The sequence below is a fragment of the Hirundo rustica genome, chromosome 2 (assembly GCF_015227805.2).
Source record: "Hirundo rustica isolate bHirRus1 chromosome 2, bHirRus1.pri.v3, whole genome shotgun sequence".
Lineage (NCBI taxonomy): Eukaryota > Metazoa > Chordata > Aves > Passeriformes > Hirundinidae > Hirundo > Hirundo rustica.
The window spans coordinates 97,381,919-97,406,126 of NC_053451.1; the positions used below are offsets into that span (position 1 = coordinate 97,381,919).

Below are 24,208 nucleotides of genomic sequence, written 5' to 3' on the forward strand. Positions count from 1 at the left end.
GGACTGGACACTGAATCTGCACATGAACAGAAATTCCTATCTTTAGTATCATTTAAACAAAAATGAAAAGCTTTTTTTTTCTTTTTTTTTTCTTTTTATAAGGAATAGGAGGGCAGCATTTCTACTACTGCTTGGAATTGTATTCTGCTTTAAGTCAGAATCACTTCAGTCTTACTGAAGTTTAACTTGAACCATTTCCTTCTTAGCTTTGAATTATGCTGTTATTCTAAGATAAAAAGACGGTGAAATGGAAATGTTAAGCATTCTTTTTTTGCAGTCAAGTCTTGATGTCTTCAGTTCTTTTGTATACTACAAGATCTTTAATCTTTATAACACCTATCACAATAATAATGGAAAAAAATCTCCAATACTGCTTTATGGAGTACACTTTGTAATCACCTTCTAAGTGCACGCACTTTGTGATACAGCAATGAGTCTGAGCAAAAAGCTTTGCCTTGTTTAGACTATAAATAATTTACCAGTGTTAATTGATGTTTTTATATGTAGGTTTTCTGCAATCATGCCAAAAAGACAGACTCTTACAAATTCTTTATCATACAACAGAATAATAAGAACCCTACCATGTAATACGAACTCTATGAAAACTGGCTACAACCACATCTCCACAAAGAGCAAGTAATTTAAATGAAGAGCAAAAAAATAAACTCATCATTACCTAGCCTTAGTGCATTAAAACAACATATAGCTGACTGTAGTCTTTCAAAGGTTTCCAGAGGTTTATCTATGACAGTAGTTTACAAAGAAGCAACCAAAAAATGTTGCCAAGCATGCAATTCTTTCTTTCAGTTTTCATTCTTTGTCCTGAAACCACTGCTTGTTACAACAAGCTCTGTGTGATTACAAAGGTAACTCCAGATACAGAGAGAATCAGTGCACTAGATCTTATTGAAAGAGGATTTATTCATGCTTGCTATAACTCAAAAGACATTAAAAACATTTTTTTGTGAAAATTCTTGTTAATTAAAATCTAATTATTCTATGACTGCTGTTTGGCACTCTAAGAAAATGCTCAAGGTCTTGAAAGTAAGAAAAGATAACTCAGTGAGCAAGTTATCATAAAACAAGGATTTTCCCCCTCTTTTTTCCTACTTACCATGCATAATTAATATGTGATAATACACATAATGAGTTCCCTAAAACAATTAGCAACGTATCTCCAGTGACCTGCTAATCTGAATATAATGGTTTTTTGAATTTGGAGGTGCAAAGTCTCTTTGTGCTTACACACTCACCTCACGTAGAAGCAAAGAAGGCTGCAGAGCATAATTTATTATTCTGCATCACATTTCATCAAGTCCCTTAGCAGCTACTTGATACATTATCAAGACAAATGCAAGGGAAAAAAAGTATTCCTACCTCTCCATACCCCTCCCCCCCCCCCCCAAGTAGAGTACCCCAAAGACTAAGAACTAATTATAATCCTTCTTTCTTCTTCCAGTCATTAAGATACCTTCAGTGAAAGCAAACCTTGACCAGGTTACTTTTTGCATGGAATTTCAATGACTTTTTTCATCTCGGTAAGACAAATACATCCATAAATAAACATGCACTGCAGTAACAAGGGCAATGTCTGGAACACTTAAAAGTTAAATTACTTGCAAGCCATACAACATCTCATTTTTCTTCCACAAATATATAATAAAGACTGCTAGCATGGGGAGGGGTAGGTTGGGAGTGTGGTTGAGTGCACATGTGAACACACAAGTACAAATGCTTCAGAAGAAAAGGGACGGAGTAAATCCATCACAGGAACTGAGAGCGTGATAATTGGAAAAATGCCTGAAAACAAACAAACAAACAAAGAGTCTCCTTCCTCTAATTATCTTTTAAGTATAAAATAGTGGCCTATTATGAATTTAGGGAAAGGATGCCTGTGTATAGCAGTGCAGAGGACCAGATCTAAGCATGTTTTGTCTCAAATATTCAGTTTTGCTACAGGAAAGGTGATCAGAGGAGAGGGTCACATGGAGACCGAGCAGTGCTGTCCTGAGCCAACTTCTTGCTCCTCTTTAAGACTTGTACTCCCCAGCTTGAGTTCCCCAACTCATTATGTTTGTGCAGTGGTGTGGTAGTGTGTTTGTGAGCCAGTACCTTCTGAAGAGGTTTTTGTGGGAGTTGTGACGTGTGCTGTACAAAACTAAGGGCTTGTTAGCCAATACCTTTTGTGGAAATGCATTGTAAGAATTTAAGGTTGTATTAGCCAATACCTTTTAAGTGTAAACATTGGGCTGGTTGCCACAGTTCAGAAGACTGTATAAGAAAACATAAGAATTCCCTGACATGTGGTCCAGTGCCTTTGTTTCACCTGTCAAGAATCTATAACCAATGTCACACCCTCTACCTATGGGCTGTAACAAACAGATCTTCAAAAGTCCTAGACTGTAAGACATGGTGAAACACCGCGTGTTCTTTTCTCTACAGCTGGAAGGCAAGCTTCCTAACAGTCTTTGTCATCCAGCCTGGGAGACACAAGTAAGGGCTACATGCTTAGACTATGTAGCAACTGAGGAAGGTGCAGGATTCAGCCAACAGGCTGTTCAACAGTGCATTGTTCCACTGGAGTTCTGCATCTTTGCATCCCAAGCTGTAAAACTTCTAAAAATTGATATAAAACTATATTGTTCAATATCTAATTACTTTAAATTGCTTAGTATGCAATTTAAAATTATGATTTATTAATAATTTATTCCTTTAAATTTTTCCAGTGTTTGTCCGATATTAATAGTTTATCCAGAAGGGAGAGGAACACATAAAAAAAAGTTATGCTGTTTATTATTTTGCAGTGCCCCATAATAGCAGGAATTCAAGAACTAGGCCAGCAACGTACACTAAATAATCAAAAAACAACTAGAAATGCCTTCAGTCACATTGCAGAACAAGAAAAGTAAAGTCTTCAGGAATTCTTTCTGACCAAAGAGCTGATGCATCATGTGGTAACTAGGACAATTCCCAAGGAAGCCCAAAGGTTGGAAGACTGATTTTCTCAGGTTCAAAAGTGCGCAAAAAGATATTTTTCCTTCATTTTTTCAGGAAGTAGTCCACACAGTGGACAAGACAAGGATAAAACTCTCTTCTGATCTGCTCTAAAAGGAAAGCAAAAGTTCCAGATTGCTGTTGTGTTCTCTATGGAGAATTTTTCTTGGCAGTGGAGAAATGTGCTGAAACTACTTTTCCAATTATGCTTTACAAAAGACTAACTGCTAGATATTTTTAATTCCTGATAAAAAGACACAAGCTGTTAAGACTGGGCAATTTTGGATGCATACATAAAAGCAAAAAACCTCATTTCTCCAAAAAGCTACAAAATCAGAAAAAGGGAATTTCCTTGGACTTGGCACCACGTCTTGGTTGGAAGGCAGACAAGATGAAACATTCTGTTCTCAAGTCCATAGATACAGCCTTTCAGATTTCACCTGCTATACACTTTCATCACTTCAGGGCGTGTTTTACACGACAGAACTAAACTAAACTGGGTACACACAAATGCTGGGATATTAGCTCATTTGCCTTTTAATCACTCTATGTACAATAACAGTGAAACCTGTGAAATCTAAATTTGTTAAGGGAGTGAACTCTGCTTTTGCTGCAACACACTTAAGCAAGGTGTGTGTACTCAGGAGCAGTGGTTTCATCCTCTTGAGGCACTGAACCAGTTACCACCTCCCAGGGTGTACCATCCGCACCACAGCACATCATGGGAGAATTTTTGCTGTGTTTGGAAGCTGGTCACTGTGTAGCACAAAATGCAAGGCTAACAGGAACACTGACAGAGTACAAAACTGCAGACGAGGGATGACAAGAAAACATACCCCAGAAACACTCAAACATCCCAGACCTTCATTCTGTCTACTAACCACATGGCTACACTGGAGTTGGCATCAACAAATCAGACAAGGCAAGCAGTTGTTTATTGACTCTAACCCATAAAATGCCTAATTAATTACTGAACTGTAATACATCAGTACAGAAAAGAAAGTCCAGTGGCTTCTGAAAAGAAAGACCAAATTCTGCCTTTTACCTCAAAATGCACCATCAGCCAGAAAGAGTTGCAGAGCAACACTGATCCCTAAGCAGCCACTGGCAAGTGTTATATCTGCCTCTGTCAGACCACACTGACTGAGAACAACAGTGATCATCTACAAACTGTCATCTCTCTTCATGAATGCAGCCTAGCACATTAAACTCTGACCATTGCCATCGCATGGCAATATCCACTGGAAAAAACAAGTATCTAATGATATGCTAAAACAGCTGTTAAGAACTGTGAGTCCAAAGAAATAATACAGCAGGGCTTGAGTAAATTGGAATGGTTTATACCATGAACAGTTATTTAAAAGGCTGTTTCAGATGAGAAAAAAAATGGTAATCTAGGCCTATGCAAAGAAAGACTAGAGTCAAGCTTGAAGAAACAGCCATTGATGTATATTTGAACTAAGCTGAAAAATGTCCATGTTTTCACATTTAATGCCTTTATTTCTAAAATCTCAAAAAAAAAAAAAAAAAAAAAAAAAAAAAGTGCATTGTAAACATTCAGGAAAGAGTATAAACAAATTAATTCATAAAATGGAAAAAGGACAGATTTATGGTGACATTTGATTTGAACAGTAGGGATTCCAATTTACAGCTCAGTGCACCATCTAGAACGGCTGTTCATGTCTGTAATTTCTGTACATTAAATAAAGTAGTCTTAATACATTAAACCTCCAGGTATATACAAGAAATAATAGCAACATCACTAATTAAATACTTGCTTATCTGAAAATCATAGTGAGTAAAATATATACACTACATGCATACACTAAAAATGGAGGAGTTGAGTGGGGGAAAAAAGTAGAAAATTTAAAAAAATTATGGGCATAATACAAAAAAATTGTTTTAGCATCCTTTTTTACAAAAGCTCCCAATAACAACAGCCACATTAAGTACTAAATCAGCCTTGTTTATCCTGTTGTATTTGTATAATACAGAATAAAATTACAAAATATTTAAATGCCATGATGTTCTGAATCTACTGTTCTTTCCTTATATCTTCTAGAGCAAAAAAGTCGCAGAAAATTTCTCTTTGAACTTCTCTGTTCTATGACAAAATACCCACTGAGACTCATAAATCCTAATGCCATTTAATCAGTCTGAAAAAATTTTAATGAGCTCTCTCTAGATTTGGTACAGAGATTATTTGTAACTATGGGATCAATTAATTAATTAGAAATGGAAGAAACTGCAAAGAAATAGTGTTTTAAATTAAGGCAATGATTTATATCACTTGGAACTTTTTAAATAGAACAGATTGATTCTTCATAAGAGAGTTATGACCATTTGTATAACTACAATCTATCCCTCTGTTTAAAAAGTCCATATAAATGGATTAATTTGCTTTTAAACTACTACTAATGTCCTTTATTTTACAGAAAAGCTATAGGCAAATAAACCAAAATGCTGGAAGTAAATGCCTTAGCCTTCAATACCCTTAAGCAGGAAGTTAATTAATCTCTGCAGTTTTGATGACAGAAGTATATTGGAAATATGTATAAATGTTGTCATGCGGATGACAGAAACCCTCTAATTCAGAGCCATATTTTTAATAAATTTGTTTGCATATCATTTTTGTTATTACAAAGGAAAACTTCTTCAAGATAGCACTGAAAAGTTATAGTTGGTATGTATGTATATATATATATATATATGTATATATATATATATATATATGTATAAATTTTTAAAATACACACAAATGGCCTGGTTACTATAAACTCTTTTAAATCCAAAATAAATAATCTAGTCATTAAAATTCCAAAAGCATGATTTTAAATAATGTGAGCTCTATAAATTAAAGTGGAACAGAAAAATATTTTTCAGCAAAAGCTTTTTTTTTATTTTTCCTTTTTTTTCCCCCAGATCAAATCTGTGAAATTAATCACTGAATCACAAGATGTGTGAGATTGGAAGAGACCTCCAGAGCTCATCTGGTCCAACCTCCTCCGTTGCACAGGCCTGTGTCCAGACAAATTTTGAAAATCTCCACAACCTCCTGGGCAACCTTTGTGCTTGGCCATCCTCACAGTAAAAAAACCACAGTGTTTCCTTGTGCTCAGACAGACTCTTGCGTATATTTGTGTCCACTGCCTCTGCTTCCATCACTGGGCACCACTGTCTCCTTCTTCATTACAATCTCCAGGTATTCATATGCATTAATAAGACCCTATTGAGCATTCTCTTAATTCACCCACACCACTAAAGAAAATGTTAAAACAGGGTAAAACCTATAAGACCAGGTAAAAACAGATGTAAAACCCAGTATTCACCCCTGGAGCGCACTACTAAGCACTGACACCCAACTAGACTTGCACCACTGATCACAACCCTCTGGGCCGGGCCACTGTTTTTGAACCACCTCACTGTCTGCCCATCCACATCATATGTGTGAGAGTGTCACAGGCACTACTGTAGTTTAGGTAGACAACAGCCACTGCTCTCACCATGTCCACCAGGAGAGTTATTTCATCAAAGAAGTCAATCAGGTTTGTCAAGCAGGACTTTCCCTTGGTATAGCCATACTGACTACTCCCCCTAGTTTGTTTGTCCTTACTGTGCCTGGAAACAATTTTCATGATAAGTTGTTCCATGATCTTACTTCAGGGATCAAGATGAGGCTGAGAAGCCTGTAGTTCTCGGGTCATCCTTCTTGTCTGGCTTCAACACAGGAGTGCCATTTGCTGTCTCCAGCCTTTGAGCACTTCTCCCAATGGCCACGCCAGATCAATGATTACGGAAAGTGGTCTTTCAATGACAACTTCCAGATCTCTCAGCACTTGAGAGTGCATCCATTAGGGTCCTTGGATTTATTAATGTCCAATTTGTTTAAGTCTTCCCTGACTGTTGCAATGGAGTCAAAGGCAGGGATGTGACATACACACACTTGAGAATCGTGTGGCAACAGCTTCATACATTGTCTGTCAGCCTCTTTTATATGGTTTTTAAATTTCTTGCACTTACAGACATAATTGGCCAAGGGTCTTAACTCTTCCCAGCTCACTGGTCAATGATATGGGTGTATCTGTGCTTCACAGCAGTAGGCTGAGGTCCTCTGTCTTGGTCTGAATTTGATCTACCTTTGTTCTCTCTAGGGACTTGTTTACTTAAAGCTAGACTGGTCGAGCTGGTATCTGTTAAGGCAAATCATCTATGCAGACAGATATAGTATAGCTATATCTGTTATACCTGACCAGAATTCAAACAGAAATAATGCTACGCTATTGCTATTGAAAAATGTTTTTCGATCATCTAAATAAAATGTATGAAAAAGAACACAGTGTTGTTGGGGCCTGAAATTTCTATAATATTCAAGAACACATTGTTTCTACACATGTACAGCTCCAGATGGTTTTTATACAAGTTGCATCTGTGCATTTGAAAGCAGAATTTGGAATATATTTAAAAAATATATATATTTTTAAAATACAAAATTTCTATTATTTAAATTCCAGATCATATTTTGATTACCTGACTGATTTACTTAATTACTTCTATGACTAAGCATTATTAGTGTTGGAAGTTCATATGATGTTCATGCAGCACAAGATAGGCTGAATTTGCAGGGTATCGTTTTGAAATTTCTGTGCTATCATTTTATCATTATGCTTATCAAGTTCCTAGTTAACCAAAAAGTGCAAATCAAAAGGTCAACATCTAAGAAATATCAAAAATGGATGCTTATGACATCCTTCAATGACAGCAAAGCAGTTATCATACTTAAATACTGGTCTGCTTGCAGAAGTATGCCTACACAGCAATAGCCACTGGCTGATTTGACACTACAGCAAATTCTAGATTTGGTTTTCTATGCCTACAATGTATATTTTGCTAAAAGCAGCAACAAAGTTTTGAAGCAAACTTGAAAGTTCTCACTTTGAACCTGATAGTTTTTTCACTGGGTAGTTTTGGTATGTACTAGGTTGCTCTAGCGGGCAGCACCAGGGAAGTTCTCTGCAGGCACTCATCAAGCAACCTCCAATGTTTAAGAATACATAATGCTCCAAAGAACCTTACCTGGGCCTGGGATCACAGTAAATTCAATCCAATAGAAAACATTCGAATAATATATAGCATAGATGTATGGGCCTAAGCAATACCTATGATGCTCTAACAATCTGTTTTGCTTGAATCCAATCATTTGCTTATGTGGAGGTTACCTTTACCTTCTGATACCTGGCTGCAACCTTGCATGTTAATGATTGCTGGCATGAAAGCCAAACCTGTAGCTCTATTATTTCACTGCTTGGGACAAAAGATTGCACATGACTGTGGTGTTTATTTTTGTTAAGTTGTTGGGAAGTTATTCTCCAATGGTTTGTTCCTGTTAAGCCCCTGATATGCTTGGTTTTACCCCAAGCTTTCTCCTCCCTCCTCCAGCTGTCATTCACTCTCTAGACCCACCTGTTACCTCACTCGCATAGTGTCAATCTTCCCTAGTCCCTTCCCTTAGTTCCGGAGTGTTCTCTGTCAATCCCTGTTGTCCCTACCCTCCGCCTAAACCCCTCCCTAGAATTCCCCTTTTCCTCTACGCCCTGTTGGTCCATGTGACCCTTTCCACTCCCATTGCATTTCCTATAGGCTGTCATATTGTGAACCCCTCCTTAATCCCCTTCCTGTTATATCCCTGACTTGTTGAAGAATTGTATTCTTCCCATTCCTCCCCCGTTTAAAAGACTGTGCAAGCCCTGGTCTCTTCAGTTTACTCGTCACTGCACTCCTTAGAGAATAAAATCCTCTGAGATGCACACGAGAAACCCTTCCCAGTTCTTTGCTCCCATCCACGGCGCATCACAACCGACAGCCATAGAGAGCAGCCCTGCTGCTGCGGTACTCGGCAGCTCTGCTCAGCCAATCTCGGTGCGTGCCGGGGAGTGCGAGCTAGCTGGGTTTCCCCAGCATCATGTGAGATGACACCATTGCACTGCAACTGGACACAAATGTTTTGGATAATTTCTCATGTACTATTTTCATTTCCCTACTCTTGGGAATTCTGTGCACGTGTGAATTTCCCACACTTTACCATTTGTGAGTTTTGTACATGAAACAAACAAACAAACAAGTTCAGCTGAATTATCTGCACTAAAGGAATTTTATGCTGTAAACATCTAAAAAAGGAAAAATATGGATTCAAACATCTATGCTCTTATTCAAAGAAAAGTTAACAAAATTAAAAGTACAAAACTACTATTAACAATGTGACTTTGATTGTCTAACATATCCTTAAAGTTTAAAAATATTAAGCGTAATACAGATGCTACTATTTCTTCATACATATTTTTCAATGCTAACACAGCTAAAGGATACAAGTATCTACACAGTGTCACTGGTTCACTGGGATTTTTTTTGCTTTTTTTTTTTTTTTTTTTTTTTTTTTTTTTTTTTTTTTTTTTTAATCTTTTTGTTCTTTTTAAGTATTACCACCTTGTGGGTTTTCTGAAATAGAACCATATAAACTAAGTGTTTTGGGAAAGTGTCTTTCTGCTCCTCCAAGGAAATTATAGTTGAATTTGCCATTAACACAGCTGACGTTCAATTTCCTTGTTTATGCACATTTGGTGTATCATTTCTGAACATGCAAGCTTATAAATGAAGTAGATTCACATGTACAGAACATCAAGAGAAATTGCAACAGGAAAAAAATCAAACCAAACCAAAACCCAAACCCAGCTGGTTAACTCTGTTCAACAGAAACCACACTGCATCAAAATTCACTTCAAAAATGAAAATTCCATTTAGACTCTCAGTGAGAAATCGAAGTATGAGAGGTGAGGAATCTTAGCTAATGATTCCATATGTATTTGTGTAGCCTTTTTCTTCCCTAAGAATTCTACTGAGAGAACAGTAATCACAGTCAAATCAACCTATATTTTTATCATTAAAATTAGCATGTAATGCATTTTTCTGCAGTAATGAAACTAACTCCAAAACTTCAGAACTTATGTTCCACTTGGAATAGAGAAGAAGTGAGAAAAAATATTCTAAGAATAAAGGCAATTTACTTTAAAATAAAAATTAAGAAATTATTTTAACTAACTCTCAGTTTATGTAAAATATTCTTCCTACAGATTTCTATTTCAGAATAATTTGTAAAGTTATATATAAGACAGGAAAATTAAACACATCTACTATTTGAGAAAGATTGCTCAAACTGATAGTTTTAAATTGGAAACAAGAACTATGATCTCAGAGATTTAGACTGGTAGCAGAAAGATGTAGCTTCAGAAAAATATATGTCCTCTTCACGAAGACCTATATTTAATGTTTTGACACATAAGAGATAAATCAGCCATGAATGCACAAAAAATAAACTCACTATGTTTAAATAACTGTTTCCAAACCTTGAATAGTGAAGTTAAGCTTGCAGATTTATGTATACAGCAGAAAATAATTACACTTTCCTATTACTGCATGCTGCCATGTAGCAAATCAGGGCAATCTGCATAACAAACTCCAGATGTAGTGGGGGGAAATCTTTCTCTGACAGCACAAACATATTTGAAAACCGGAGTTGCTGATTTTTATAAAATTTATATTAATCTAAGTCTTTATCATCTTAAAATCAAAATACAAATACAGCCCAAACAGAAAATTCCTAAATTTAATTTGTGTCCTACCCCTCTTACCTCCTCTGGCGATGCAGGAGGGTGAAATCTCTTTGCACAAAGTAAAAATGGATCAGGATGTGGCTTGCCACGCTTCAACTCAGGGTCATCTCCCAACACAATATGATGAAAAAGACCAAATAAGTCTTTGTGTCTGGTTATTTTTCTCTGAAATGACTCTTCACTCGAGCTGCTGGCAACAGCTATGGGTATCTTGTGTTTGCGTAAATGATGGATCAGCTTACTGACCCCTGCAAGATAAATACATACATTTTAGTTTTTACAAATATGCATGTAAGTTGGTATATGTATTAATGTTTATACCCAATTACAAAGCATTAATAATGTTTATACCCAATTACAAAGCATTTAGCAATACTTCAACAATGCTCTCTTACTGAATGTAATAAACCTATATCAAACAGTCAGTGTAAAACAAAATTCTTGATATATCAGAAATGTTCCTTCTACACTCAAAAATCATGGAACATTCTGTAAGTTATATGCATACTTCTTCTGTCATCAAACAATGCCTTTCTCAAAATATGTCAAAATTAACATCACTACATAACAAGAGCCACTAGAAACTCATTAAGGAATGTCTCCACATTATTTAAGTTTATTAGTTGAAACTCTTAAGAGTTTGGGAGAACATTTCCTTTCATATAGAGTTATGATCCTGGAAAAAAAAATAAAAAAAGTATACCCTTCTCAGTGGACTGCAGAGTTTTAATTTCTGGTAGGTATCCAAGGGGCTCAAACAAGACTGTAAGAGAGCTCAGTTTCTCTCTTTTACAATTACTAAAGCAAGAATCACTTGGGCAGAGGAGAGCAGCTGTCAGTCACAGTTAATACCAGAGCTTTATCTATTGATGCTGTGAACCCAGAGTAATGAACACTTCAAGCCTAATGGGTAGAAACTTGAATCTGATCCAGTCTTCTAGGGAAGGTTAATGCAGTGAACAGAGAAAACACAACCAGTCTGTGTAAGAGGGAAACATACTTTTTTATTCGGTTCAAGTTTTGAGTTTTCTCTGAACAGGTTTTAATGGTCCTTTACTGAAGCATTCTAAATGCTGGATACCTTTTCCAGACAAAATAATTAGCATTATCTAATGAAGAACAAGTGTGGATGACTGGTCTTTATCAATTCACAAGAGGAAATTCTCCATACATGTAAAATAATTTCAGCTGTACTTTTTGGCTTTAATCCTACCTGTACTGGACACAGGATATTAGTTTCAGATAGTCTAGGTTCTAGTAGACTCCAGATGAGTTTTGGTTCTTTGAAACAACTTGAGCACAATTTTGTTTTCATCTTCCAACTACATTAATTCTTATCCTGTTCATGCCTGGTTATATAAAATAATGTAATTCTCTTCCTCCTGATTCACTGTCATTGTTATGTCTGGTCTCCACTCCTGTAAACCATTCCTACTCCTCCTTTGCCACTTCACCACCTCTGATTTGTACTTCCCTTGTGATCCAGTCATTCAATTCTATAAACAACATTATCTCCATTATTCCCAAGTATATGCCCAACTTTGAGAAGTTATAAGTACTACTGATAATAAAGTGTGTAGATTAATGAATGGTGCAGTAACTAATCCACTTATCTGGAAATAGGACTTGTAAGTATGAATCTCTGTAGATTTCTCATTTATTCTCCAAAATCTAATCAAACAATTAATAAGTGACATTTCCAGCTCCATGCTTATATTTGAAGATGGCCTTTACACTTTAAATACATGCACTTCTCTAATGTTAGATTTTGAGATGGACAGACACAGCAAGCACTACTGCTCCTCTAAGGTCAATACATCAGCCATTTAAAAGCCTTCCTACGCTTCCTTCAGGTGTTATACTAAGCAAGTGCACTTTTCCCCAAATGATGCTACTATGTCCTAAAATATGATGTTAAATACAAGCTAGCTTTTTAGTCCAGATAGTTTATACCTTCATTCTGAACCATGTAAGTCTAAAATTTATGGAAACATTAAAGCTTCTTAATGTAAAGCAGTAGCAAAAGTGTCTCTTCCCTAAAATAAAATGCATTCATTCTAAGGAACTTAATAAACTGCAATATTTAGCAAGGCTAACAAACATATGTGTACTGTTACTTATGTCCAAAGATTACACAAGCAGAAGACTCTTCCTGCCTCCTACATCCTTGCTATCATATGGTTAGTTTTCTCTAAAGCTGTGCTCTTTTCAAACAGCTAATTTTCTTCAGTCCCACAGTAACACAGCTTCAGTTCACCTCTTAGTTTGTTTCTATTGGAGATAGCCAGCCACAGAAAAGCACTGTTCCAGAAAGGTTGTTTCTTCAGGGTTCTCTCTTGTATTCCTCGAGCACATAATGATTTCAGTGCATAAACGTGTATGCATGTGTCATAGATTTCTCTTTTTTGCTTCCCTCACAACAAGGGAGCTAAAATGCAATTGTCCCTAATATCTCCAGAGAGCAAATATTTACATTATTCAAAGAATATGCCACTTAAAAAATATTATTTGCACACATGTAAATAGAGCAAGGTAGGAAAAAAAGATGCAGGGGCAAATCAGTTGCCCAGAAAAAGAATTAAACTGCACTTGGAATATAACTTGACAAACTCAAAACAGCAGCAGCTGAAAAATATTTTCGTTCCAGGTTTGCTTTCCTCTTGTACAAGCGAAAGATCAGGAAAATCCATTTTTGTTTACATCAATTACCACCAGTTTAGCTCCAGACACCTTGCCACCACATCAAATTACTGACATGATTATTGTACTAATTCAGCATGTAAGTCTTCATTAAGAAGATAATATCTTCCTTAGTATCTTTCTAATTTTTTTTTTTTAAAGAAAACAGAAGGGGAATTGAGGAACTCCTTTAAAGATCTGTAAGAAACTTTCCCTGGCAAATACTGTGTCATTATATCTTCTATAGCTACGAAGATTTTTCAATGAAATGACAACCAAAACCAACCAATTCAAAATTCAATGGCTTTGAAGAAGTATACTGAAAATTCCCATGATCTCCCTAACTTCTAACTTGCTTGTGGCTACCATGTAAACGGTCAAGGTCCATCCATCCCAGAGGGACCCCTCTGCTAACTTCTTGGGACTACCCTCCACCTCTCCTACTGAAAATGTAGTCATACAAAGCAAGAATAAAAACCAAAGAAAGATAAAAAGAAATAAGGATCTGTTTTTACAGCCTAAGAATACACTCCAAATGTGGCATACAGGCAATAAATATCTTATGCAGAACAACATAAATTCTTCAAGTAGTTATAAAAAAATTAGGAATAAATATCCCACACTGCTATGGTTTACTCCCAAATGTACTCTTGTTTTCAGATAGTCAGAGGTAAGTACTGTATCTTTATGCTATCTCTTTAAATAAGAAGTTTCAGATCCACACAGAAGCCTAATATATACTAACTACAACAGTTAAGCACCAGTGACCATTGAACAGAAAATTAGGTGGAAAGAATTGCAAGCAGAGCTTTGTTACAGAAGCTGCAAAGAAGGAGGAGCAACTTTAAATGTCAGCATCTTTGAAACCCAATTAATCACAAATGTCAATGAAGCTATCAACTTTAAGTAAAAAAGAAAACAAATTAAACCAACAGAAAGGACCTATTTTTTCTGAGACCACAGACACATTTAAAAGAAAGAGATAGGCTCTTTTGTTCTGAAAATTGTGGAAAAGCATATATATTTTATTTTTTTGAAAAATGAACTTTCATCCCTCTATTAGACTCCAGATGTGGTTCATGTTCTCTTTAGATTCAGCTGATATTACAGTGACAAATATATTGGATCAACCGAGAAAGTAAAAATAAGATTTATACTGAACAACAAAACCCTTGGGCTAACTGTCACATTTTCCTTCTAATTGACTAATACAAACACGTACACCAAGAGTTCAGGAAACCAAATAATGTTACACTAAAATGATATAATGAGAATCCCTATCTAATGATTAACAAGCTATTACAACACTGTTCTCTACACTATTCCTTTTAAGCTATCACATTTTATAATCAAATGACATTATTGATCATGAAGTGAAAATTTACAAGATGAAAGTCCTGAAAACTAACTCAAATTGATGGAAAGCAAAGGGAATTTTTATTTTCCTTTTAACTTTATATAAACATGATCTCTGTGTCATGCACAATACTTTAGAACAGTGAACAGCACATACATTTTTGCTACATTTTATTTTATATAATTTCAAAATTTTGTACCATCCCTTTTCTTGTATTTATCCATCCCTGAACAAAACAGTGCTCTTAAGTTGTACTGCTTCTGTATGCCTAGATTCTGATCTATTTCTTTTGAAATGCTTTCAGATAAAGAAGACTATAAAGCTCTTCTATTTTTTTCCAATGTTAGTCTCCAACCAAACTTTTGTTACAGTAGTATGTATGAATGTTCTTCAAGATAAACAAGAAAGTGATCTCCATGATAAACTGGGAGAACATATGAGATAAGTAAGAAAATTACAGATGCCGCTTCAGGACTGAACCTTAATTTCAGTTTTCTCTGCTCCCCAACTGAATGTCTGGTGTGTGGCACATAGGTAAAACCTTACAAAAGGAAGGCTTTGTAAAGTCATGGCTCAGGCCTGTTACTTTGGCTAAGTAGAAAAGGACTGTGGGAAAGAGATTCACTTGAATTAGGGGTAGAAAAACAAGTTATGTAACCACTGCATGTTCACATCATGGCGTATAGTGGTTGAATTATGTTTGTTATGGTTTAAAAGTACATAGCTGATAACGGGCTAACTGCTTAAAAAACCCTGGTTTTTGCAATAAAGTGGCTCTCCTTGGCACCTGCCTGGGGACTCTACATCACTACAGACCTTCACTCAGCCACACTGGTGTTTATAAATCTGCTTGCAGTTGATTCATTTGAAGGCATAACACCATCATACAGACAGTCACACAGCAAGCTCTGACAGCACCTTAGCCTGAAAAGGTATCATCCACTATCTGATGATCTTATACACACTACCAAAGTCATACAGTCTTCCAGCTTCAGGAAAACAGCTGGTTTGTTGCTGTCAGTACAGAATGCAGGAGCAATGTCACATAAACACTCAGGCCTACACAGACAGCCCCCCTGTCTTCTCTAATATCTCAATCCTAAAATTATGAATATAAGCTATATAAGAAAAAGTCCTTAAAAATTAACTGCACAAAATCTTCTCTCAAGAAAAAGTGTACACTGCAAATAGGACTGTAATAAGTTAAACACTTAGAATTCATAAGGCAGATTCTATGAAAACTAAGCTTCAAAATTATATTACAGCATCTCCTACATGGTTGAGAAGGCCTCAAATAAACAGTGTCATTTTCAGTGGCATATTCTTCCACAAACACCACATACCTCTCTTGCCACTGCTTAGCTCTTCCCTGAGTGCCACCTAGGTATCAATTACATCTAATTTCTGGTTAATAGTATTTTATCCAGAATGCAATCCCAGAAAGAAAACCAAGAAATCAATAGGCAATAAAAAAATATCAAATGTGTGTGCGTGTGTTGTTGCTCTTAATTTCTCTGAAAGCTAATATTCTCTGCTAGGAAGGGCATATAGCAGACATATCCAAATTTTCCCACCCCTAAACAAAATCCAAACAGCTCACAGGGCTTTCAGATCTGTGGCAACAATCATACATAATATTCCTTTATAGTTTACAACTAATTTACCTAAAGTGTTAACCAACTGAAAAACATTTTGAGCAGGCTGGAAGAGAGAACCATCATATACAATAATATCTCATATTCTTCCAAATGAACACTGTCCTTATTAAAGCAATTACAGTGTTAGACATCTAATAATCTAAGAAACAATATAACATCAGATTACTTTATTTCAAGACAGTAAATAATAATAACAGCAATAATAATAATACTCCCATACAAACAAAACACCATAAACAGCATATTTCTTAACGTAATTAAATGCAAGCACCAAGTAGTCAATGAAATCAGGTTATACTGTGAAGTTTCCATAGATTCTATTTATTCTTCAGATTCAAGTGGAAGTTCAAATTAAATTATTACAGAGAGCTAAAGGCTACATGTATGGAAATGATAAAAACTTAGAGTGATTATTCTGTGTCTTTCCTTTCATAGTGGGTTTTTTTAAGAAAGTAAACACATGTGAACTCTGAAAACAACTCAAAATAGAAAATGGATATTTTTAAACAGATATTACTTACTATGTTCAAAAGCTTCTCCACGCTTTAATTAGTTTAATAAAAATACTACTTCTCATTTCACAGAATTACAGAACAAGCTAAGATGGAAGCGTTCCACAAGGATCAAGTTCAACAACCTTTGCTCACAGAGGCCCCACATAATTCTGATTAAATTAACAACTTTAGTGCTACTCACTGCTGCTGGCTTTGACATAGTTTTGGAGACTACAAAAATACTTTGGAAAAGTGAGGTAGTTAGGAAATTTTACAGACATCTCTCTCCCCAGGTAGTTACTGATTTTTGGTAAGTGATACAGTTATGATCCTGTGCTATGTTTGTCTGTATTTTATAATCACAATCAGTTAGTTACCAGTTATTTTTTGTTGTTGAAAAGATACTAATTCTCCTTATATAAGTAAGCTATAAAGACCACTTTCCTTTGTACTATGTACTAATGAGTACTCTTAGTCATATTTATTTTATTGTCAACTGTAATTATAAGCCAAAGGAAAGATTTTCTTCCCAAATATTTTGATAAGAAATGTGGTCGTTTGAAAAAATAAGAGTATGGAAATATGTTACAAAATTCTTTTTATCAGAGAACTAAAACTGTATTCCATGGCCAACTAGATATTTCCTTATATATATTTTATTTTATTTTTATTTTATTTTATTTTATCTATACTTATGCTTATACTGCTTACATACTTATGCTTTCTTGGGAGGGGTAGCTGTGGGTGGTGTAACTTACTTATTTTTTTAATCTGAACTACTTACTCTCAGTCAAAAATACTATTTTATATTTTAATTTTCATATCATGTTTGACTAATCTGTTAATCTGCTACCTCTTTTATCCTGTTTCCCTTTTCCCTTGCTGATGTACATGTATGGTTTGTTTCTCTTTCCCTGCTATGCTTTTGGAGCTTGTCTACACCATGTAACCTGTGCTAATACAATTAGACTTCCTAAGTCTTGTAGATGAGATGCAGCATATTCTGAAGAAGAAACAACATGGGCTACAGACTCTTTAAAAGAACACTGATCAACAGATCAACAGATTTTCAGACCTGTGCACTGAAATATTTGTTGGAAGAACTATACTGATCACCATATTCTTTCTTCATGTAGTTTGTGCATGAATTCATAGAATGTTTTGTGTTGGAAAGGACCTTGAAGATATATAGCTCTAACCCCCCACCACTGGCAGGGCCAACTTTGCTAGGTCCAAGCCCCATCCAGCCTCTCGTTGAACACTTCCAGGGATGGGACATCCATAGTTTCTCTGGGCAATCTTTTACAGTACCTCACCACTCTCACAGAAAATAATTTCTTCCTAATATCTAACCTAAATCTACTCCCTTTCAGTTTGAAACCATTCCCCCTTGTCCTGTCACTACATGCCCTTGTAAAAAGTCCTTGTCCAGATTTCTTATGAGATACTGAAAGGTGCTATCACGTCTCCCTTGAGTCTTCTCTTCTTCAGACTGACTAACCCCTTTTCTCTCAGTCAACCTTCAAGGAGAGATGCTTCATCCCTCTGATCATCTTTGTGGTCCTCCGCTGAACTTGTTCCAATAGGTACGCATCCTTCTTATGCCGGGTGTCCACAGCTGGATGCAGCACTCCAGGTGATGTCTCAGGAAGAACAGAGCACAAGGGCAGAATTGCCTCCCTTGACCTGCTGGCCATGCTTCTTTGGATGCAGCCCAGTTCACAGTTGGCTTTCTGGGATGCGAGCACACATTGCTAGGTTGTGTTGAGCTTCTTATTAATCAATATCCCCAAACTTCTCTTGTTACGGCTGTTCTCAATCCATCCTCTCCGCTGCCTGTACTGGTGCTTGGAATACCTCAACTCAGGTGCAGGACTTTGCACTTGGCCTTGTTGGCCTTCATGAGGTTTTCCTTGACACACCTCTCAAGCCTATGCAAGTCCCTCTGGATGGCACCTCTTCCCTTCAGCATGCTGATGGGGCCACACAGCCCAGTATCATCAGCAGATCTGCTAAGGGTGCACTCAATCCCACTGTCCAAGTTGCCAACAAGAATGTTAAATGCCAATGGTCATATACAACTTTGCACTTTTCTCCACAGACAATCAGTACTCCTGCACATACATCTATCATAGCCTTGCTCTTCATTCACCACCACTGTGTAGATAAAGTTACTTTTCTACTCACACTATGCAGCACAAGAACTGAGGACACCTGACATCTGTGCTGAAATCAAGGCTCTTTAGACACCCATATTCAAGACCACTTCATTTGCTGTAACATTACACAAAACAAGCTGTCCAAGAGTGTTTGGTGTATATTCAGAAGAAAAGATGTACCGCTGAGAAAAAGACTAAAGGAAACTAAAGTGGTCCATACAAGTTATGTGTATTTAGCTGAACTGAAAAGATAATCAGTTGAACCATTTTGGTAATGAAATGTTTACTTGCTTTTCCTAGTATGAATTTTGCTTGTCTTGATGCCTTGGAGAGGCTACCTAGAATGTAGGCTAGAGAGTGTTAAAGGAATAAAGTAAGTATTTATTAAAAGGCCTTCAAAGGATATACCTTGGGCAGTGCAAGAGCCTGGCCAAGGATACACCCAGGATGGACAACAGGTCATGAGTTTTTGTAAGTTTTGGTCCATTTACATATTGGGGTCAATTGTCCAATTACAGCTTCAGGTTATGAAGTCCCATCTTCCCAGTTTGCTCTCCTCAATTTGTTGTTGTTTATACTTTTTGGGCCTGAAGCTGCAACAGTGTTCTTGGTTCTCAGGCTGGAAAAGGATTGTTCTGTCTAACTAAACTGTGAAGAGAACTTGCTAACACTTTATATGAAGTTCAGAGTTATATACTAATGCAGTACAGAATTTGGAAAATATGAAAGGTAAAACTTAAGGCATCAGTTTCATCCAAAATAGTCCGGCTTCAGAAAGGCCAAAATTCACTTTCTGAAGGCAGGAACAGTGGAAAACTTCGTATTTTCTTTGGCTAATCTGTTCCATTACTTTTCTAACTCTGTTCAAGCCAGCTCAGCCACATTATCACAGCCTTCAACAGGCATGAAATATCCACCTAATAGGATCAATTATTTGTGTTGTTTCTTTACAGCAACTCTTCTCTGTGCCACCTAACATTTTATCCAGTCTGTTCATCTGGCATTTTCTAAACCCAGACAAGACTTTTTTCTTTGGCCTGCAAAAGATATGTTTGAAAAGTTACTCCAAAGTCTTGAGATGAAAAACAAAAAACACATCAATCCGACTTTCTTGGTTTTTTGGGAAAGCTTAACTAGGCTTACAGTTTCAGGTGGATTTATAAATGAGAGAGATGCAATTTGAAAAATCTTTCATATAAAAGTCATTAGTGAGATAACTAAGAGAGAGAAGTAGGTTGGACACAAAACATACCAAAGTTTTTTAAGCTGCTGAAAATCACACTTTTTATTTTTGCCATTTGTTATTTATTCCTAACGTATCACATATTTTTAACTTTCATCTTCTTAATGCATTTTGAAACAAGGTATTAAAAATCTAAAAATTAAAATATTAATGCACTGTAGAAATTGTCAGAACAAAAGAGCACATGTTCAAAGAGAAAAAATAATAACTGTTAAACTTGTATGGTGACATGCAGTTACTTCACTTCTAATACTTTTTTAATAGTCCTCTCCTGTGTGTTTTGTTTTGGTTTGGTTTGGTTTTTTTCCCATCATAAATTACTGATATTTGCTCCAGAAAGTTTAACAATGTACATAAAGTTAGCAGCAATCATAGCTTTAGGTACTGATAGTGTTGCATGGCTGAAGATTTCTCTCAATGTAATTGAATATAAAAGAATGCATTCACACTACAGGTAAGATTCATCCTCTTGCTTATCTTCAGTTACTTCCTTGAAGCTACTCACTTGATCATCCTGCACAATCACTAGCAAAAGACACGTCTTCAGAAGGTAAGGAAACTCACCTGTCTTAGGATAACCTAAGAAACCCTCCTCCACTGACACATTCAGACACTGTACTTGAATTACAATTTTTGGGTTAGGCAAGATTAATCCCAACAAAAAGAACCAACATGTATCATGAATTTAGTCTTTTTTGTTCTTTTAAAACATGAAAAAATGTTTTCTCCGAGTTAACGGGGGAAAAAAAGCTGTCAACTTTAATAGGCAAAATATCCTTTTAAACAGGTAATTAAACAGGTAGATTTAGGTAAATTTTCTAAAACAAGAGCAATGAAACATAATCTGTAAGAGCAAATGCTTTGCGGAAGGTAGATTACAAACCTCTACCTTAAACAGTATTTACATAATTCCATAAAGAGTTTATAAATGCTGCAAAGAAACATACCTGGCATCAGCTCAGCAGTATGGAATATGTTCTCCTGCAACTTTTTACTTTCAGTCATTAACTCTTCTTTGGTTATTGGAAGATCTAGAGCATCTCGAATAAGCTCTGCTGCTTCTGGGGCTTGTCTACCTAGAACCAAGGATTTCAGATCCCAGTTATAGGTCTTTCCAAAACGCCCACAGATCTCTTCAAACACTATTGAATAGAGACGTTCAGTATCTGGGTAAAAAAAAAAAAAAAAAAAAAAAAAAATTAACCTATGTACAGACAAATAGGTAGCTGGTCTTGCTAAGTGACCACAGAAATGGTCAGAGCATGAACTGCCAGGAGCCAGAGAGCATGTAGCATAGTGGATAAAATGCCTCCCTTTATTTGCAAGAGGGAACCAAGGCTACTACCATCAGCTCAGAGGTACCCAGAGTTTTCATGCTGTCATTTCTGCATTAAGAAAAGGTAACTTATGGTCTCAACAAGTAACTATCTGGACCTGCTCTTTCATCACCTTTCTTTACTATCCAGGTTAGCAAGCAGTATCTTAATTAAAATACTCTATTTATGCTTTTCATGTGAAGGAAAAGGAAGGAAGGAAGAAAATCTGGTGCTTGGGGGGATGCCATTACATATTCCATGTAAATTGAAAAACAGAAAAAAGATTTAATTATTTAAGAGTGTCTTTGAGAGGAAGCTTCTAAGTGCCTTCAAAGACATTTTGGTCATTATTACAGTGCTGCTGGCACCACTGCATTTACAAGAGATTATTCAAGCAAAACACACTCACTTGTATTTCCAGGGGATTTCGGACAAGAGTAAACTTCAGACTGAATTTTGGCAGTGATACTATCAGCTTGTATGTCAAAGGCAGTTTGACATTTAAAGCTATTTTTTTTTGTTAATACAAACAAACAATTCATCCTTTCCTCCCCTCCTACCCATACAAATTTTTGAAAAAGAAGGTCATTAGCATTTAATTTAACACTAATATGGGGACAAAATGTACTTCCAGCTCTTGTCCTCATTTCAGCAAAGATCTCAAACACTGGCTTTTCTACCAGGCTGTTTATCTTTTTAAGTAGTTTTCTCTGAAAAGTCAGCTACTGCTGTTAACCATGCATAATTTCCTTCTCATGCATGTCTCTTCATTCTGTAGCTCTAAAGACATGTTTATTATCACCACTTTAGAAATGAAAGGCAAAAGCAAGGAAAGAAATAAGATGCTCTTATGAGATTTATTTAGAGAAACTAGGGACTTCACTTATCAACATGTCCTTTGCCATGTAAAAATATTTTAATGAACATAATAAAATATTAGAATTATTCATGTGGATATTGTGTCACTTTCTGAGTACACAAGAATTATGCAGGAGTGATTAAACTTTAAGCTTTAACAAAGATACTATGAAGAAAAAAGTCTGAAGAAAGAAGCACAGAGCCCATGACTACAACACACGCCAAGACCTTCCCTGCAGTCTGACAAATGCTCCCTACTTCACCACAGTATTCTGTCATCCTGAGATCAGCAGACAATTCTGATCTGAAAGCAAAGGAGAAACATGGGGGCCATTTCACCATTGTGTGAACATACAGCAGTGCAGAATACATTCTCTGCCACCTGCCAGAGAGCTCTACTCCATATCTCCTTTCAGAGGAGAAGTTGGGCCAAAAGATCAGATGAAGACCCAACATACTTGTCTGGAATGTTTTAAGAGAACAGCAAAGAGTTGTATTTCCCCACGAGACTAGACAACAGCTGATGACAAAAGCAAAAGAGTCAGCTCTCTTTCACCGGGTGGGATATTACAGCTTTTATTCTCGAGGCCTGCCCTGCTTGGCTGGAGCCCTTCCTGATGGCTCGCCGGTGCCACAGAGAGCTCGGCCCCGCCCAAGCGGGGGCTTTTTCCCCAGGGGGCAGGTCCCAGAGGCAGGGACAAGACACCATCCAAGAGACAAGACACCATCAGGGAGAAGTGGCAGTGGAAGGGAGTTAGGTTACAGACGAGTATGGAAAAACCACATGATACATATTACAAATCCGATAAAACACAATATAAACCCAATTAATGCATTACAACAGCAAAGGGCTCAAAAAAACCTCTTACCTTAAAAATAGAGACAGAAACCCCACTGCCTGTACTACTCTTTGTAAATCCTTCTTAAACAACTACACTTAAGGGAAAAAAATTACAAGTGAACTTGGAGACCCCTCAAATACACAGGAAAGGTATCACAACAGAAACACAGGCAAATGGGCTCTGAAAAGGGTTCAGCTGGCTAATACAAGAAAGGAGAAAGAAAAAAGAAAAAAGAAAAATAACAAAAATTCCTCCATTTTGCCTGAAAATGCCAGCTAGTACTCTCTGCAAGCTAAGAACACAATTTTTAATATTTGTAGCTCCCACTTTCCTTTTTTTTTTTTTTTTTTTTTAATAAACAAGTTTTTCTTCTATATCTTCGACTCACTAGGTGAAGGACATAAAATTCTTATCCTAAGTTTAAATTTGAAACTGAAAATCAATCCTCATCCTACATAGCAAGCTAAGCAGAATTAAAACAAAGCAAGGAAACAAAAAATTCTAGAACACGAACATTTTCCTCTCCGTCTCTACAATAATTACACATTAATATATTTGAAATGAAAGGTTCAACTTTATAGCTAAACATACTACTTTTAATACTCTCCTACATTTTAAATATTACATAGCTGACTTTTTAATGAAATGTTATTTATTTTCCTTTAAAAAAAGCTTAATGATGTCCAGACTGCAGACCTCAAAGCAGTCTTATATGCAATGTTGTAGTTTGTCAATAAAAGAGCACTCATGAACAAGTTTGAGTCAAACCTATTAAAAGAGGTAATGGTTTATTTAATCATACTGTGTTAGAATGCAGTTTTCTAGGTGCTGAGAAACAAAACAAAACACAACCAACCAAACCAGAATATTCCCAAATCAGTCAACACATATGAATCCTACATTTAATTTAAATATAACTAAGTCCCACACAGCAATGCATATGC

The 24,208-nt window shown here is 36.3% G+C and overlaps 1 protein-coding gene across 1 annotated transcript in view; it reads right to left on the bottom strand.

Moving 5' to 3' along the window:
• Positions 1-24,208, bottom strand: part of PUDP (pseudouridine 5'-phosphatase) — a 66,741-nt gene that overhangs the window by 17,897 nt on the left and 24,636 nt on the right. The window contains exons 3-4 of the mRNA XM_040056446.2: positions 21,196-21,414; positions 10,677-10,906 (exon numbers count right to left, since the gene is read on the bottom strand). Of these exons, the coding sequence (XP_039912380.1) occupies positions 10,677-10,906; positions 21,196-21,414 (449 nt within the window). The remainder of the gene's footprint in view (positions 1-10,676; positions 10,907-21,195; positions 21,415-24,208) is intronic.